The following is a 16,730-nucleotide window of genomic DNA, read 5'->3' on the forward strand; positions in this document are numbered from 1 at the left end:
CCTTATAAAGTCATCAATTTGTGTTCTTTGAGCCATTTTCAACACACAGTCACCAATAGCACGTCTGAAAACTCTGCACACTTACTGGCTGCACCGTACTCTGACATGCACCTGCTCTGCGAATGTGGACTGCTGCCTGCGCTACCGTGCGACTACCGCAGGTCAAATGCACTGCATGGTCATACGGCGAGGTGATTTAAACCGACAAACCGCCCACCAGAGCGTTGTTTTACCATGTATCAGTATTATCCTTAATTTATGAGAATGAGTGTATATCGTGTTTCTTGTCATTATAGCTGCATTTCTCCCTGTAGCTGAGCAAACAAACTCACGGCGAATGATACAACTCTTCTTTGAAAGTCTTCTGTCTCTTTCGTTAGTTTAACTTCATAAGGGTTTCAGGCTAACGCATCTTACAGTCGCGTAGAATTCTTCCAATCAATCTGACCATCTCATCTTCCGTTTCCACCGGTAGATTTGTGTAGCTGTTCCACGATGGTGACTCATGCCAGTGAATGGAAGCCGACTACGTAATCAAACGACAACTAACATTTTCGATATTCACGCGAATTGCATTACTTTCTTGGGTTAGGGGCCAGCCGACAATCTTTCCACGAGATACTGATCATGTGCAAGTGTCTCTGCGTTTTGCAGCACGTTTCTAAAGCTGTTGCCTGCTGTACATAAGCGCTTCGACTTTGAGTAGCTACGTGTCGGTACAGTCATTCGCCGGGTTTCGAACAGCAGCAGCGCTACCCCATTATCGTGAGCTAGATCAGGCACTGCCTTTGCTCCTGATAATGCCCCTATATTGTGAAAGACATACCTGATTCTGTTCGTTGGGAAGTCTTCAGTCGAATGGCATATCAGTTCAGATATCCCTCGCCTGCGCATGTTCTTTATCAGACGACGATGCAGAAATGAAGTGGAGGAAGACGGAGTCACCTTGAGCGTTGATATCCTCTGACTGATGAATTGCATGAATGGATAGAGTGAGTTGGTATTTTCATCACCGATGTTCGTGAAAGTCATGTCGTTTCCTCCTTATAAGTCTTACTACACTAACTGGGACTTGGGTGAAAACTCGCTGTTATCACTTCCCGTATAGCGGTGAAATGAAGCGGTACGAAAAATTTATCTCTCCTTGACAACGCTTTATGTGCTTCCATTTAAAGGGAAAATACTTCCCAACGTGCATCGACCAGCATTTTGAGAAATGTTCTTTGATAATTGTGGCGCTTCCAGAGATCGTAAACAAATCGTAAAGCCATACCGCTACTGGAATGAATAATCACAGTTTTGATAAATGAGTTGTGGACATTAAAACCTCATATGATTCCGCAATACTACAGTAATCCTTCAGGTAAGAGATCAGAGAAACCTTTCGCCATATTAACAGTATCTTCCATCGGTTCTTGGTAGAACAACATTACAATAAATGTAAAGCACCAGTTTGCTTTTGTTCTACAATATTACTTTTATTGTTAACCGGTTTTCGGCTTACAAGGCCATCTTCAGACCTTTCACCATCTACAGCATAATTTTTATGACTCGTTACAGCACTACCTTACATTTATTTCATGCTATCAACGAATACAAATTTCCGGAAGTATATGTTGGAGCCGGCCGGAGTGGCCGTGCGGTTCTAGGCGCTGCAGTCTGGAACCGAGCGACCGCTACGGTCGCAGGTTCGAATCCTACCTTGGGCATGGATGTGTGTGATGTCCTTAGCTTAGTTAGGTTTAATTAGTTCTAAGTTCTAGGCGACTGATGACCTCAGAAGTTAAGTCGCATAGTCCTCAGAGCCATTTTTATATTTTGGAAGCCACTTTAGCAACAGTCTATAGTGTATTTAGCAAATGACATACAAGCTAAATCTGGGTTTCTGAATCATAAATGAAAAAATAAGATTCATCACATGTTATCAGTCTTTTCTAGGAATTAGGATCATTTTCAGTGGCATTCAAAGTGTCAGTACAAACATTTTCACGAGTTCTTTTTGTTAAAAAAAATGGCTCTGAGCACTAAGGGACATAACTTCTGAGGTCATCAGTTCCCTAGAACTTAGAGCTACTTAAACCTAACTAACCTAAGGACATCACACACATCCATGCCCGAGGCAGGATTCGAACCTGCGACCGCAGCGGTAGCGCGGTTCCAGACTGAACCGCCTAGAACCGCACGGCCACACCGGCCGGCCTCTTTATGTTCGATCGTGAAAATTTTCGGAGTTAGTTTCGCGTACACTTTTCTCGTGTTAAACTGGTTATGTAAAATTCAGCATCGACAATCTTTTTCAATTTCTGCAGTTTTTTCAATGGATCGAATGTTCGGTGGACGGTCTGATGGGATCAGATTATCAACTTTTTCGATGTTTTCATCCGATTCCGCTTTTGAGGGGCGTGCCGGACTTGAGTCAGCTTGAGTCATCTTGGAAACGCTTGAACCACCCAATAACAATCTTCACTATACACTTCTTTCAGTAAGTAGTTTTTTCTAAATTTAATGTGGAACTTCACGGAAGTATTTATTATTACACATACCCTATTTCCTGCAAAAAAAGAGAGAAAAAAAATAGCGCTTACACCAGCGAAGGCCATTGCTATTCTGATTTGTCCACAGGCACCACAGATGTCGCGTTCGGCTGAGAAGGCTTCACGGCAGTCTAATACAGAGAGTCCGACACTATCTGGTGTTAAATGTGTTACAGTTAGCGGTAAGAAAGCGGTGAGAAAGCAGACAGTAACGTGTTGTAAGGATAATGTAAGTTTTATTTATTTTTCTACTTAATTCACAAAGTAACTGTTAAATTTTTGCATTCCATGCATTAATAAATGACCAAGTGACGTGAATTATCATGAAGTAAATGTAATGCCGCAGAATTTCACTGGAAATTTGGAAATTTATTACAAGGTCTTATGGGACCAAACTGCTGAGGTCATCGGTCCCTAAGCGTACACATTACTTAATCTATCTTAAACTAACTTACGCTATTGACAACACACACACCCATGCCCGAGGGAGGACTCGAACCTCCTACGGGGGGAGCCGCACGGACCGTGACAAGGCGCCACAGACCGCGCGGCTACCCCGCGCGGCGAATTTCTCTGATTCAGTGAAATAAGCAACAACTTACGCATGGCAAAATAATTTCAAATATTTGCATAATTGCAGTTTACTCCGCAGACGGCAAGAGAATATAAATAATGTTTCATGCGTGAGAAGCATATCTTTCTGTTGTTGACTGTTATTTTTATGATAGGTACATTTCTTACATGTAAAAAAAAAATCATGGAGTCTATTGCTTCTCTCCTTCTTTTACTTCACCCAACTTTCTGATGCACGAATATTTTTGTAAATGTAGTTACTTTTGCTTCTAAAGCGAACATGTTGAAAATCCTTGCCGTTTGTGGCTCGGATGAAGCGACAACTGTGGAATTGGTTTTTTCTCTGTTGTAAAACAGTTTTATTGCTTTTTGACGTTTTGTTGTGACGTCTGTGCTGTTTTTCCTTCAGCCGCAAGTGTGGTGGCTTGTTTGGTGAGTTAAACAATGTAGGTATTACAATCCATACAGGTTTCCTACGTCACACATTTTCTTATTTGGCTGGAAGTGTAGCGAACAAAACTTCGCATTGTTGGGTGAATATATGATCTCTTTCTGCAAAAGGTGAGGTCATTTAGTGCTCACCGGCAATTTTTTGTGATCAAATTAAAACGACATGGTCCAGTAAGTATCTATACGTTACAAGAGAATCGTAAATAAACTGTCCTGTAACTACCATTTCAGACCTCCCACTATAGTTAGGAAACTAAATAATGACAAATTTGGCGCCGTTTTTAGTTATTGTCGATTTTTATGGCGCTACATACGCTACCTACTATAAAGACTACGTTACAAATCAAGATAAACAATAGAATTCGCACTCACCCAACACTGTACTCGGATGTTTCATGTTCCGACCGCTTGATGCACTGCTGTCGTAATGGGTGACAAGAAGTGTCGCGACTGCCATGTTATACAGTGGCTGCACGTTTCACAGCTGTTGTTCGTTCATCTTTGGCGCATGCGTACTTACTCTGAGACAGCAAGAGTCCTGCTATTTTATAGCCTCACTTCATATGAGAAACTCATGTCCAAAAGGCACCAATTTCGAAAAATTGAAAAATGAGGTAACAGATGGCAGCACTACGTAGAACGATTACCTATGTAATAAGAACTCTTATGTATGCCAAAACGTACCATATCCTTTGTACATCTCCCCTTAAACTTGCTTTCCATGGCGAAGAGTACCAAAGCCAGTCTTATTTCATTTCCAAGAGGTACCAAATCCCGGTAGCCAATCGTCGCTCTTCTTGGTAATGACGTCGCACACACCTTGTCCAACATTTGTTTACATGACATTGTTTGTTGTGGGGATGTGTCTAGCGATTTTATTCATTGTGAGTTCTCAATTAGACTATGGAGACCCATTTATCAGATAAATACTGTGAATGACGAACAGAAACTGAACATCAAAGAAAAAAGATATGTAGACTAGAACAGTGGAAGAAAAACGTCATAAAACAAAATTAAAAAAAACAGTAAAACATGAATACGTTATGGTAAGGATTAGAGAACGTAATGCTAAAAGCTATGTACAACCTGAGAAAAAGAATGTCGTATTCAAACTGCTTGGGGACATGGGATATTCAGTATGGGATTTGCACTTTTGTAATAGAGCACTGAATGAAGAGAACAGTACAGAATCCTTCAGTGCTGTTAGAGACAATGAAATGATTAATGAAGACAATTTGCTGCAAAGTAACGCTGTTCTTTGTTTTGAAGCATCTTTATTTTAATGTTCATAAGATCATTTTTTTTTTAATTTACACAGTAACGAAATACATGTACCACACATCCAGGAAGAGGATGCCATGGTGATGTCAATGGACGATAGATGGACGATAGATGTTCGTGGATTACCTCCTTGTCAGCTGCAGACTTTGTTGTTGAAAAATAGCTCGGAACACTATGAGACTTAACATCTGAGGTCATCAGTCCCCTACAACTTAGAACCACTTAAACCCATCTAACCTAAGGACATCACATACATCCATGCCCGAAGCAGGATTCGAACATGCGACCGTACCAGTCGCGCGATTCCAGACTGAAGCGCCTAGAACCGCTCGGCGACATCGGCCGGCGGACTTTGTTGTACAGAAAGTCTTTGATACTGTTCTGCCTGGTGATGATAGTACTGCAGAAAATGCCAGGGAGTGCCATTTAGTTCAGTGTTCAGATTTTGTAAAAGTTAAAATAATGATTTTTATATATATTGTAAAATGAAAATATTCTGCCTAAATTTCTTTGCAATATTTCTGAACCTTTAAGTTAATAACAGTTGAAGGTAACCCACGAAGAATGTAAACTGCAGCACAAAACATTGCAAACGAAACAGTCAACTATAAAGGGTGTATCAAAAAGAATGATCCGATTTGGCACGTCTATATTTCTGAAACTAATAAAGATATACAATGAATTTTATTATTTGATTAACGGGAAACTCAGAAACTTTTTTTCATACTTTTTTATAGGTGTTCAATATGCCCCCTTGAGATGCATGGCATACATCAGTGCGGTATTCAAATCGTTCCCATACTGCAGCGAGCATGTCTTGAGTTACAGCTTCCACAGCTGCTGTTATGCTATACCTCAGTTCATTCATTGTTTTTGGTAACGATGTCACATAAACAGAATCTTTCAGAAAAAAAGGCTCTGAGCACTATGGGACTTAACATCTATGGTCATCAGTCCCCTAGAACTTAGAACTACTTAAACCTAACTAACCTAAGGACGTCACACAACACCCAGCCATCACGAGGCAGAGAAAATCCCTGTCCCCGCCGGAAATCGAACCCGGGAACCCGGGCGTGGGAAGCGATAACGCTACCGCACGACTAAACAGAATCTTTTATAAACGCCCACAAGAAATAATCACAGTTAGGTCCGATAACCTTGGAGCCAGTAATGTAAGGCTGAACCAGTTGGTTCAGTGCGACCGATTCATCGTCCAGTAACCCTTTGTTTTAAAAACTCCCGCATATTGAGATGCCAGTAGGGCGGTGCCCCATTCCGTTGGTAAATGAAGTCGTTCGAATCAGTCTCCAACCGTAGGAAACGAAAGTTCTCTAGCATATCGAGATATGAGCTTCCTACGACAACGTTCTCTGCAAAGAAAAATGTACCATAGACCTTTTGCCGTGAAACCGTACAAAACGAATTAAATTTTGGAGAGTCCCTCTCTTGTTGTACAACTTCATCTTGTTGTTACGTACCAAAAACGAAATTACAGAATTCGACAATTGTTGTTTGTCACCAAGAGCTTGTAGTAACTGAATTTTGTAAGGTTTCATGTGTAAATGTCGACGAGACACACGCCAGACGTATATCAGGGGCATGTTAAGCTGTCGAGCTGCACGGCGAACGGATTTCTGCGGACTTCTTGTGAAACTGTGGCGGATGCGTTCGGCGTCTGTGTCAGACACTCTAGGACAGCCCTGCGATTTGTCTTTACACAAACAATCTGTTTCTCGGAATTATTCATGCTCTGTGCTGTAGGAGGATCCACACACTTACAAAATAAAAAATTAACGCTGAACAGTTGTTACTGGCACACACTGCTCAATACGTAGTTCCCACACCATTTCCACTAGAACTGAAGTGGGCGCACACTGCTGCTACCTAGCGGGAACCGCGTAAAATTCGAGAGTTTGCTCTTTCCAACAGAGTGTTGATCACTCACATACGGTACCTCAAATAACGTAATAGTTATTATTTGAATCTGATGATTCTTTTTGACACACCCTCTATTTTACTGCTTGTAGTAATATAATGTCACTCCAGAGTAGCGGTTAGCACAATTTTCTGCCAAAAGGTACCAAATCCCTTTTTGATATTTTGAATAACAACTAAACAAATAAACATTTAACAGAGATACTTGATGCAGTGTATCACCCGCGTTCCTTGCCCTCGCCCCCACTCTGCAACGCTCCCAACACCTTCACCACTTGGTGCAACCAGTGTTTGCTCAAGGTCAATATTTCCAAACCCAGGCGATCATTGCAGGCAAAACCACCTCTTCCTTCCGCCTCCTCGACTTCTATGTCACTATTTATGGCCGTCCTATCGCCCTCGCCCCCACCCTTAAGTACCTTGGCGTCAACCTTGACTGTCACCTCTCCTGCACTCCCATCTCCGGACAACCCAAGCCAAGGCACGCTCCCGCCTCCGTCTCCTCAAGTTCCTTTCTGCCCATACATGGGGTCTGGATCGCTCCACCATCCTCCACACCTATAAATCCCTCATCTGCCCTAACCTCTGCTACCCCCACCCTGCCTGGGTCTCCACTCCTCCTACCTTTTACAAATCCCTTCAAATCCTCGAACGCCATGCTCTTTGCCTCGCCCATCACATCCGTCTCCCCTCCCCCACGCAGATCCTCTACGACCTTATTCCGTTCCCCCACGTCCTCCTTTTTCTCTAACGGATTCTGATTCTCTACACGTCCAATTAATTCGATCGTCCTCACCCGCTTGTCTCTCACATTCTCTCCCACCCCTGCCTTCTGCAGCGCCTGTATTTCCATGTCCCAGCTGCTCTCCATCTCTCCACTCTCCTTACCCTCTCCCAAGGTGGCTTCCGCCAGCTCCCCCTCCCTGATGATGCCCTCCTCCCCTCCATCTACCCCTCCTATCAATTTTGATCCTCCCCTCTCACTTCCTGTGTTTTTTTTCCTCAGGGCACTCTCTCTCCCTTGTCTCTCCCTTCCCTTCCTCCTCCCTTCCTCCTCCTTTCTCCCCTGGGCTTCCTCTACCCCCCATACCTTCATTCCTCCCCCCATCTCCCCTCCCATTGGCATCTTTGCTCTCCCCCCTCCCTCCCCCACCCCCTTCTTCCTCTCTTGTCAGGTCGCCGGACTCGCACACGTTAAGTGGACATTCGCGCGCCGCAGATCATCGCCATCGGTTTAGTGTCTGCCATCGTGTTTGTGCCTCAGTGTTTTTCGCCGTCCACGCTCCATCGTTCACGTTTCGTCTCCACCATCAGTGTCCGTGTTCAGTGCTAACAGTTTCTTTGGTTGTCTTCGTGTGTGAACAGCTTCGTGTTTTTTACGTTACTGTGTATACTGTCTTTTGTCCACCACTATGTTCTGTATATTCTGTGTCTCCATTGTTTTTCTTTTGTTAAACCTGTGGCTGAAGAGCAGAGTAGGAAAAAAACAGTGTGTCTCAACCCATGTCTGAATATAACAACAAAGCTACAAAACGTGTTCTGCTGCTACTGTGTGTTTGTACTACGCTTTTTGTCTCTTCCGTTGAACTAATGTTTATGGACGGTGGCACCTTTTGGAAATGAGGTTCTCATATGTAGTGTGATAGCCTGCCTATTGTACTGTACTGTGTGTTGTGGTGTCGACAGCGGAGAACCGGGTGCGCGGCGTGCTGCTGTGCGAGCTGCAGGCGGCGATCGCCGAGGCGGCGAGGCGCAGCGCGGCCGCCGGAGGTCTGGACGCCGCCGCCTTCCGCCAGAGTCTCAAGGTGAGCACCAACGCACCCCTGTCGCAATGTGCACTGCTGGCTACTTGACTGTCAAGACCGCGGAGGCGACACAGACCGACCTTCAGACTGTCACGGAGTGTGACTCGTCAAGCTTTCCCTGCGGATTTGTTATAAATAGTCTCCACGGATTTGCAGCCGGATTACAATGTGAAAATTCTACAATACTTCCTCGAAGCAACTGTCTAACGTCGTCAGTTGGTTGAACCTTGCTGCTGGCTAGGTACGACTGACGGTATCCGCACGTCGACGCCCCTGTGTATAGAACACGAGTAGAAGAATGCGCAGGCACGAAAATCGCGCGTGCGCAACGATATGCAGATAGATGGCGCCATACTCAAACGCCGTCTTCCGGAAGTCGCAGAGCGGCCCTCCTGCGCGTGCGCTGTACGCTGTGTTTACCAACAGCGCGGCCAGACGCTACTCACTAAAAACAACCTAGCTAGACCAATGTTACGACAAGTCTGTTATCGAAAAATCTTGATTTTCTCGCAGTGATTTAATAGCAGCGAATGCAGGGTCCCAGGCTGTGCTCAGCTGAAATCCCGTATGCTTGTTGATAAGATTCTCAACTGTACGGATATGAATGAGATTTTCACTCTGCAGCGGAGTGTGGGCTGATATGAAACTTCCTGGTAGATTAAAACTGTGTGACGAGCCGAGACTCGAAGTCGAGACCTTTGCCTTTAGCAGGCAAGTTCCCTACCAACTGAGCTACCCAAGCACGACTCACGCCCCGTCCTCACAGCTTTCCTTCTGCCAGCTTCGCAGGAGAGCTTTTGTAAAGTTTGGAAGGTAGGCGACGAGGTACTGACGGAAGTAAAGCTGTGAGGACGGGGAGTGAGTCGTGCTTGGGTTGCTCTGTTGGTAGAGCACTTGCCCGCGAAAGTCAAAGGTCCCCAGTTCGAGTCTCGGTCCGGCCCACAGTTTTAATCTGCCAGGAAGTTTCGTATGTACGGATATGTATTGCTTCCTTAATAAGCAATCCCAGAGAGATGATGCCTGGGATAAAACTTCCGTTTGTCACATATCATGCGATGTCCTGCATTCAGACAGTGTTCTGCAATTTCCAACTTCTCCGGGTGACGTAGGTGTGTATGACGCTCATGTTCATAGCACTGCTCTTGTACTAAGCGACATGCCTGGCCTATATAAACTGCCCCACACTGACAAGGAATCCTATACACGCCACGTTTCCCCAATCCAAGGTTATACTTAACCGAACCCAACAAGTTCCTCAGTGTTGCAGGTGGTCGAAAATCACACTTAAAGTCATATCTTCCGACGACTATTTCGATTCTCCCCGACATGGCACCAAAATACGGCAAGAAGGTCAAAGTGGCGGGAGTCTTCGTATCTTCATTCTACTTCATATACTGGTCTCACTTGGGCCTGAATGCATTACGTACCTGTCTCTGACAATAAACCTTTTGTCGGAACACTGTCTTCAAGAGTCGCATCTCACTGGACAAGCTTTCAGGATCAGATATCACACGTGCTCTAAAAGCTAACTTACGTAATGTACTACCACATTGTGCCGGGTGACCGCAGTTTATGGCCTGCTGTTATACATCTGTAAGCGTTGGTTTGTGGTGGACGCTCTGTGTCAAGGTTCCATCTGGTTCCCTTCGTACCAAAACATCAAGAAAAGATGAAGTGCCATCTTTTTCCACTTCCGTTGTGAAGTTTATATTCGGATGGAGCGAATTTAAATAAACGTAGGTATAGTATCAAGTGTATGTCGCCACATCACAATTGTATCATCCACCTACCGCAGAAAACGAGAGTTGCTCTTTCTTCAAAGTCTTCCACAAAATAATTGGGCACCATAGGAGACAGAAGGCTATCCATGGCGACACCGTCCACTATTTTAAAATATTGGTCATAAAATACGAAGTATGTTGAAGTAAGCACGAGTTTAAATAATGCCACTATGTCCTCTTCAAACTTGTTGCTAATGAACTCTGAAGAGTCCTGCAAGCGCACGTTTGTAAGTAAGGACACAACATCGAAACTTACACGGAGATCCGACGATTGTAATCCAAGGGTTTTCAGACAACCTATGAAATCCTCAGAGTTCCGAATATGATGGTCACACTTGTCTAGGAGAGATCCCAATAGTGATACCACATATTTAGCAACAAAATAAGTAGATGCCCCTATGTTACTTACAATGGAACGGAGAGGCACCCCATTCTTATTGATGTTGGGTAGGCCATGGACACTAGGAGGAGCTGCAGCCTGTTAACGCAAACCATTAGTGACTTGCGCTGGAATCGAGATCATCCTGATGAGTTACAAAGTATTTCTCTGGACGCTACCTGTACATCTTTCCATTATATTCTGTGCGTGAGAGAAGCACAGTAGCATTTCCTTTGTCAGTAAGTTAGATGACGACATCTTGGTTTCCGCCGGCCGCTTTGGCCGAGTGGTTCTAGGCGCTTCAGTCCGGAACCGCGCTGCTGCTACGGTCGCAGGTTCAAATCCTGCCTCGGGCATGGATGTGTGTGATGTCTTTAGGTTAGTTGCGTTTAAGTAGTTCTAAGTTAAGGGGATTGTTGACCTAAGGTGTTAAGTCCCATAGTGCTTAGAGTCATTTGAGCCATTTTTCTTAGTCTCCTTTCAATTCTCGCAGAACATTTCTTTCAGCTGAGGTGACGTTAAAGTTGGACTTAGGTGGAGATCCAGTCATGATGCGGCATGTGTCACGCTTAATCCCTTCGGCAGCATCCTTAGGAAGTTTAGAAACAGCCTCTTCTATTCCTCTGTGTATAGAACACGAGTAGAAGAATGCGCAGGCACGAAAATCGCACATGTGCAACAATATGCAGGTAGATGGCACCATACTCAATGTCGGATGGGAATGGTCCCTTGTATAGGTAAGAAATTCAGACCTTTGTCTAGCACCGAAACTGCTTCTCTTCTCCATGAAATTAAACACGGTACATCTTGTTTGTATCTCTTCTTGCATTCGGGCTTCGAGTCGATCGTATTTTGCCATTTAACGAACCTAATTTTGTCGTTCAGTCCAATCAGCGAGAGCCCTGGTGGCTCTATCTACACAGTTCCACGACATCGCTGAAAGGTCCCCTAAAATATTGAGATGGAGTGATAGTATTTGTCACGGAATATACGCAAAGATTAGCATTTCAGCGTGAGATGATCCGTTCCGTTAATTGTTGTGATAGACTCTGCCACTGGTAGTGTATTCTCTCCTTAATACAATCTTAATAATTAAAGGCTCCTCTGTCTTCAATAACTGGCAGATCCAAGCTCGTGTATTCAGGTTATGATGAAATGTCTTACCCTTTCTTGAGATGTACGAACAGTTAATTAAATTGAATAAAATGTTCTCGGCTTTCCAGCGGCGTCAAGTAAGTAGGATTACACGAGCTTTCGGCCAAGCACTCCTTGGCCATTATCAGTTGGTATGACTGCTAGTTTCTTTTATTTCCAGCACTTTATTTATCAAAATAACCGTACATAAGTACATGACAGTAACATATGAACGAAAACGGAACAGTTTATGAATAGTAATGCACAGTGAAACATGTCACACTTGAGTGTAACGTACCGATAACTATGGCAATACACCTTTCTGTTTATTTCATCGCGGTCTATGCGTGTAAAATGTCATCGACTTTTAATGTGTATCCATCTTCGATGAATTATCACACTTGTGGATATCTGTTGAAACTTTCCAAATTAACATTTATTGAATTTTCTTTTTTTCTTAGCCAATTTTAGTGAGTTACTTTTTCTTGTTGCGTAATTATAAGTTTTAAGCAATTTGAGAACTTTTCCTCATATTTTTTTAGTTTTATTGGGTTGTGCTGCTATGTAGTAAGATATAGCCAGAAATCTGTTTTGCTTTTATTTTCTTCTCTGAGAATATAATATATTGTATGTCCTTTGATCTAGTTCACAGCATTGCGTTTTGTGACTGGGTAAGGAATATAATTTGGACTTAGAAAATCTGATGTTCTTTTTATGATCGCTAGCTTCTGCCTGACAACCTGCCAAATTTTACCTACTTTTTTTTACACACAATCTGTGTTCTTCGCAGTCAATTAATAACAAGACGGACAAGATGGGGAGTTTTCTAAGTGCGCGTCATAAAGTTCTAAGTTGGTCAATACTTTCCTGTTAACTGCTTTACACGAAGTTGCCTTAAAGTTTGTTGGTAGATCCCGACAACTCATATTTCTCCCGGCTCTTTTCCAGTCACTCGAAAGTTTGATTCGATCGCATTCTTACTTTTGTTTTCCTTCAGTTTAAGATATTTACCGCTTGTCTTCGTCACATTCTTCTCCGGAATGTTTACCTGTATATAGCTGAATTCGATTGAAAATTGTTTCAGATGTACCAGAAAATTTTTCACGTGAATAATTCATCAACATTTTTCGTATTTTTGGTTTAGCGAATTTGAGTCACCAGTTTATTGCAGAATTATACGTGAATTTTCTTTCGTATTCTTCCCGTGTTCGGCTAAATCGTTCTCGGCATTCGTCATCTTATAAATGCTCGACGCTCAGTTTCCACGTTACTTTTGCTCGATAGGTTTCTTTGTTTTTCTGAAAGTAGTGGGCCAAATTTGAGACTGTATAGTTCGTTTGTTCATGTTTTAGAGACATAATTTCTCTCTCACCTACTTGGGGATCTGTTAGTGATAAATATTCAGTAAGACAAGGCATATTTCCATTGCTGTGTTCCCATGTGTCAATAAAATTCAGATCCTTGATTTAATGGACTAATTCTGGTGAACTGTTAAAGTTGGGCCTCATCTTTAGCATTTAAGGCACTGTTGAAATTCCCTGCTAAGTTTAAATTTTCTTGAAGTACACCGAAGGGGGGAACGACCTCATTTTTTATAAAATTCAGCTCAGTAGCGTCTTTTGCTGTTTGTTTGGTTGTTTATTTGATATGGGGGAGGGGACCAAACAGTGAGGTCATCGGGTCGCATCGCATTAGGGAAGGATGGGAAAGGAAGTCAGCCGTGCCCTTTCAGACGAACCATCCTGGTATTTGCCTGAAGCGGTTTAGGGAACCCACGAGAAACCTGATTCAAGATAGCCGAATGCGTGTTTGAACCGTCGTTCTCCACTGCGCTACCTCGTTCGGTTTTTGCTGTTTCCTGACGGCACATAAATACTGGTCATCCTTGCGTTGTGGACTTGTTTGACAATAATCCCTTCTTTATTGAGTATCATGGTCCCCAAATCTCTTCCTGTCTCTGATGTTACTATAGCATTATATCGACGCTTCTCATCTAATTTGATGTTTATCACTTCCTGTATCAGAAGAATGTCAGTGTATGCAGCATATAAAAAGTCTTTCGAACTATGTAACTGTAAGTAACTGTGAATACTATATGAAACGTCCCCTAAGAACAATTATATACACGAATGTGCTTAAACTGACACACAATAGTTTTTAGCGCAACGCAATCTGACTTCCAAAAATCCCTACGAAAGAATGGCCCTGACTAACATTAACCTATACGTTTCACAAATCACTTACCTCACAAAAATCTTCGTTACTCAAGCTACTGCAATACATCGAGCGCCACTACTGCCAGCTAAATAAAAGATTCAAACTACTGAAGGCACTAACTACTGATAGGCATAGTTAGCAAATGAAAGATTTTAATAGAGAACAAACAATGTATTTACCTCACTAGTCATAATATATATAGCAGTTCATGAGACCAATTCTTACAAATTTCAAAATTCCGCCATCTCTCTCCCCACGTCCACCACTGCTGGCGGCTCACCTCCAACTGCGCAACGCTACGCGCTGTTAGCATCCACCTGCCGTTGCCCGACACTACAATGGCAGACAATAATGCAAACTAAACACAGACTGCGCACAGCACAGCCAGTGATTTTTCATACCGAGCGCTAAGCGGCGTTACCAATAAGAAAACCTAAACAGCCTACTTACATAGCCCCCATGCTCCCCACAAAAAAATTTTTACAAATTGTTTTGGGCAGTGGCCAATAATGATTTGATAAAATTTTTCATAATTACTATAAGAAAGATATCAAATGCACACACTTATTGATACAATGTTGGTCAAAAGCTAAAATTTTCTCACAGTCCATATAGACAGTCCTGATCATTCATCACAGTAAAATAGTAGTGTTTTTCTCAAAGACTGAGCAATAAAAGAAAATGCACACGGAAGTAGTGGATTTCCATGCAGTCTTGAAGAAGTAGTGTTGTCCTTCCAACGGAAAGACAGTGCTGACTCTTGACATGCAGACAGGTAATGGGCCACAACAGAGTCAGTCGATGTTGAAGACTATCGGTAGGTAGGTCATCACAGAGCAGACCCACTGTAGTCCTGGTAGAGATTACTATTGGTGGGCCACCAGAGGTGCAGACCCATTGCAGTCCTTGTAGAAATAATGGTATTGGTGGGTCATCAAAGGTGTAGACCCTCTGTAGTTCTTGTAGAGATGGCCAGCAGCCATCTGTTTGACTGTGCAGGCGCACAATCACCATTGAAGAGTCTTGCGGATAATATAACAAGTCCATAACTACCACTTGTGCACTCAGAAAATTTTTTTTTGAAATGTCCTTACAACCAGCAATGCTGAATTATTAACACACATGCAAACACTATCAGTCCCTACTTCTCACATATTGTCCATATACTATGACCAACAGAAACGTGTGCAGTGAAATGTAATTTACAAGTTACTTAATTTGATGAACTGGTGTCAGTTACAATTTTATAACATAAGAATGCAATAATAAAGGTACAAAATACATCTTTAAAGAACATAACAATACAGATAACATTTGCAGTAGTACAGGCTTTACAAAAGAATCGAAATAGCAAATACATCAGTGTTACAAAAATTATGACATAAGTACATACATAAAAGATCACAATAACTTTTGAAACATCAACTTCACACATGAGCATTAGAACAAAACAAAATAAATAATGTGTAAACATCTTTACAAAGTAAATAACATGTTATTAATGCAAATTATATTTCAGGATAACAGTATTTCTCATCATAGTGAATGTAGCTTAGTATTAGAAGAGAAAAAATTCTATGAAACAGTACACAAAGACAGGAAGAAAACAAATACACAAGGGTACACAAACACATAGTGGGATAACACAAGGAAAGGACAGGGTATGTTTTCAGTGTAACATTTGGTACTGCAGTCCAACCCAAAACTTAATTCCATAGATCTTTCGTCTTATTTCAACATTTGTTTGCACCAAAAAAATCCAATCCAAAAAATCCTATCCAAGCATGCTTTCTGTATTTATCTCATATAACCTCTCAGTACATTTCTTCAAATTCATCGCAACTCATTCCCTTATATAGGTTACCCCCTCTTAAGCTAACTTAGACCTACTGAGCTCAGATGCTTAACTAAGGGACGAGGCAATGCAGCAGCACAAAACAATTTACACAAAAAGCAATGATAAAAAAATGGAAATTGGCAAAAAAAAGGCAGCAATATTACAACTAATATAAGGCAATGCGCAGCAAACAAGTAATAAAATTGGCTTAACCCAGTAATACAAAGTGACATTCAGTAGCACTATGAATGGCAAACAGCCGCAGCAAATGCTATAACTTATACCTAAACATGACAAAGCTCAAGCAGAAAAAATGTTACACTAAAGACAACAATGCAGATAAGGACAATGTCTATTCACATCTTAATGTCTATGCAATTAAAGTGGTGCACCACAAAAACTAATGCTACAACAAATTACCAAGTACTTGAAAAGAAAATTATATATACAGTTACTGTTATTCGTCGCTTCTTATTGCTCTTTCCATTCCAAGAGCTCCTTCTTTCGAAGAATGTGGATCATAAAATAATTATTTAATAGATCTGTCGACAGAAAGTGTTCACATTAGCAAATGCATTTAATTTTATAAAACCAATGCTGCAACACAGCTGGAAAACAGATATCAAATGAAATAAACAACTATGGACAAAGCATAAAAATATCATTCAATAGTCATGTGACATTTCATAAGTTAGTAGAATTCTCTCAACTCTCGTAGAAAGACGTTTGTTATAATCAGGTGTCTGATGTAAGTATCTTTCTCAGTAATGAGCGTGTCGTATTTGCGGTGCTTTCTACAAAGGA

General features: G+C 42.1%; 1 protein-coding gene across 3 annotated transcripts in view; it reads left to right on the top strand.

Moving 5' to 3' along the window:
* The window catches only part of LOC126334634 (SET domain-containing protein SmydA-8), a 280,691-nt gene that overhangs the window by 218,170 nt on the left and 45,791 nt on the right, over positions 1-16,730 (top strand). For all 3 annotated transcript variants that reach the window (XM_049997070.1, XM_049997072.1, XM_049997071.1), the window contains one exon: positions 8,460-8,578. In XM_049997070.1, coding sequence (XP_049853027.1) covers positions 8,460-8,578 — 119 coding nt within the window. The remainder of the gene's footprint in view (positions 1-8,459; positions 8,579-16,730) is intronic.

Source organism: Schistocerca gregaria, chromosome 2 (genome assembly GCF_023897955.1).
Source record: "Schistocerca gregaria isolate iqSchGreg1 chromosome 2, iqSchGreg1.2, whole genome shotgun sequence".
NCBI lineage: Eukaryota > Metazoa > Arthropoda > Insecta > Orthoptera > Acrididae > Schistocerca > Schistocerca gregaria.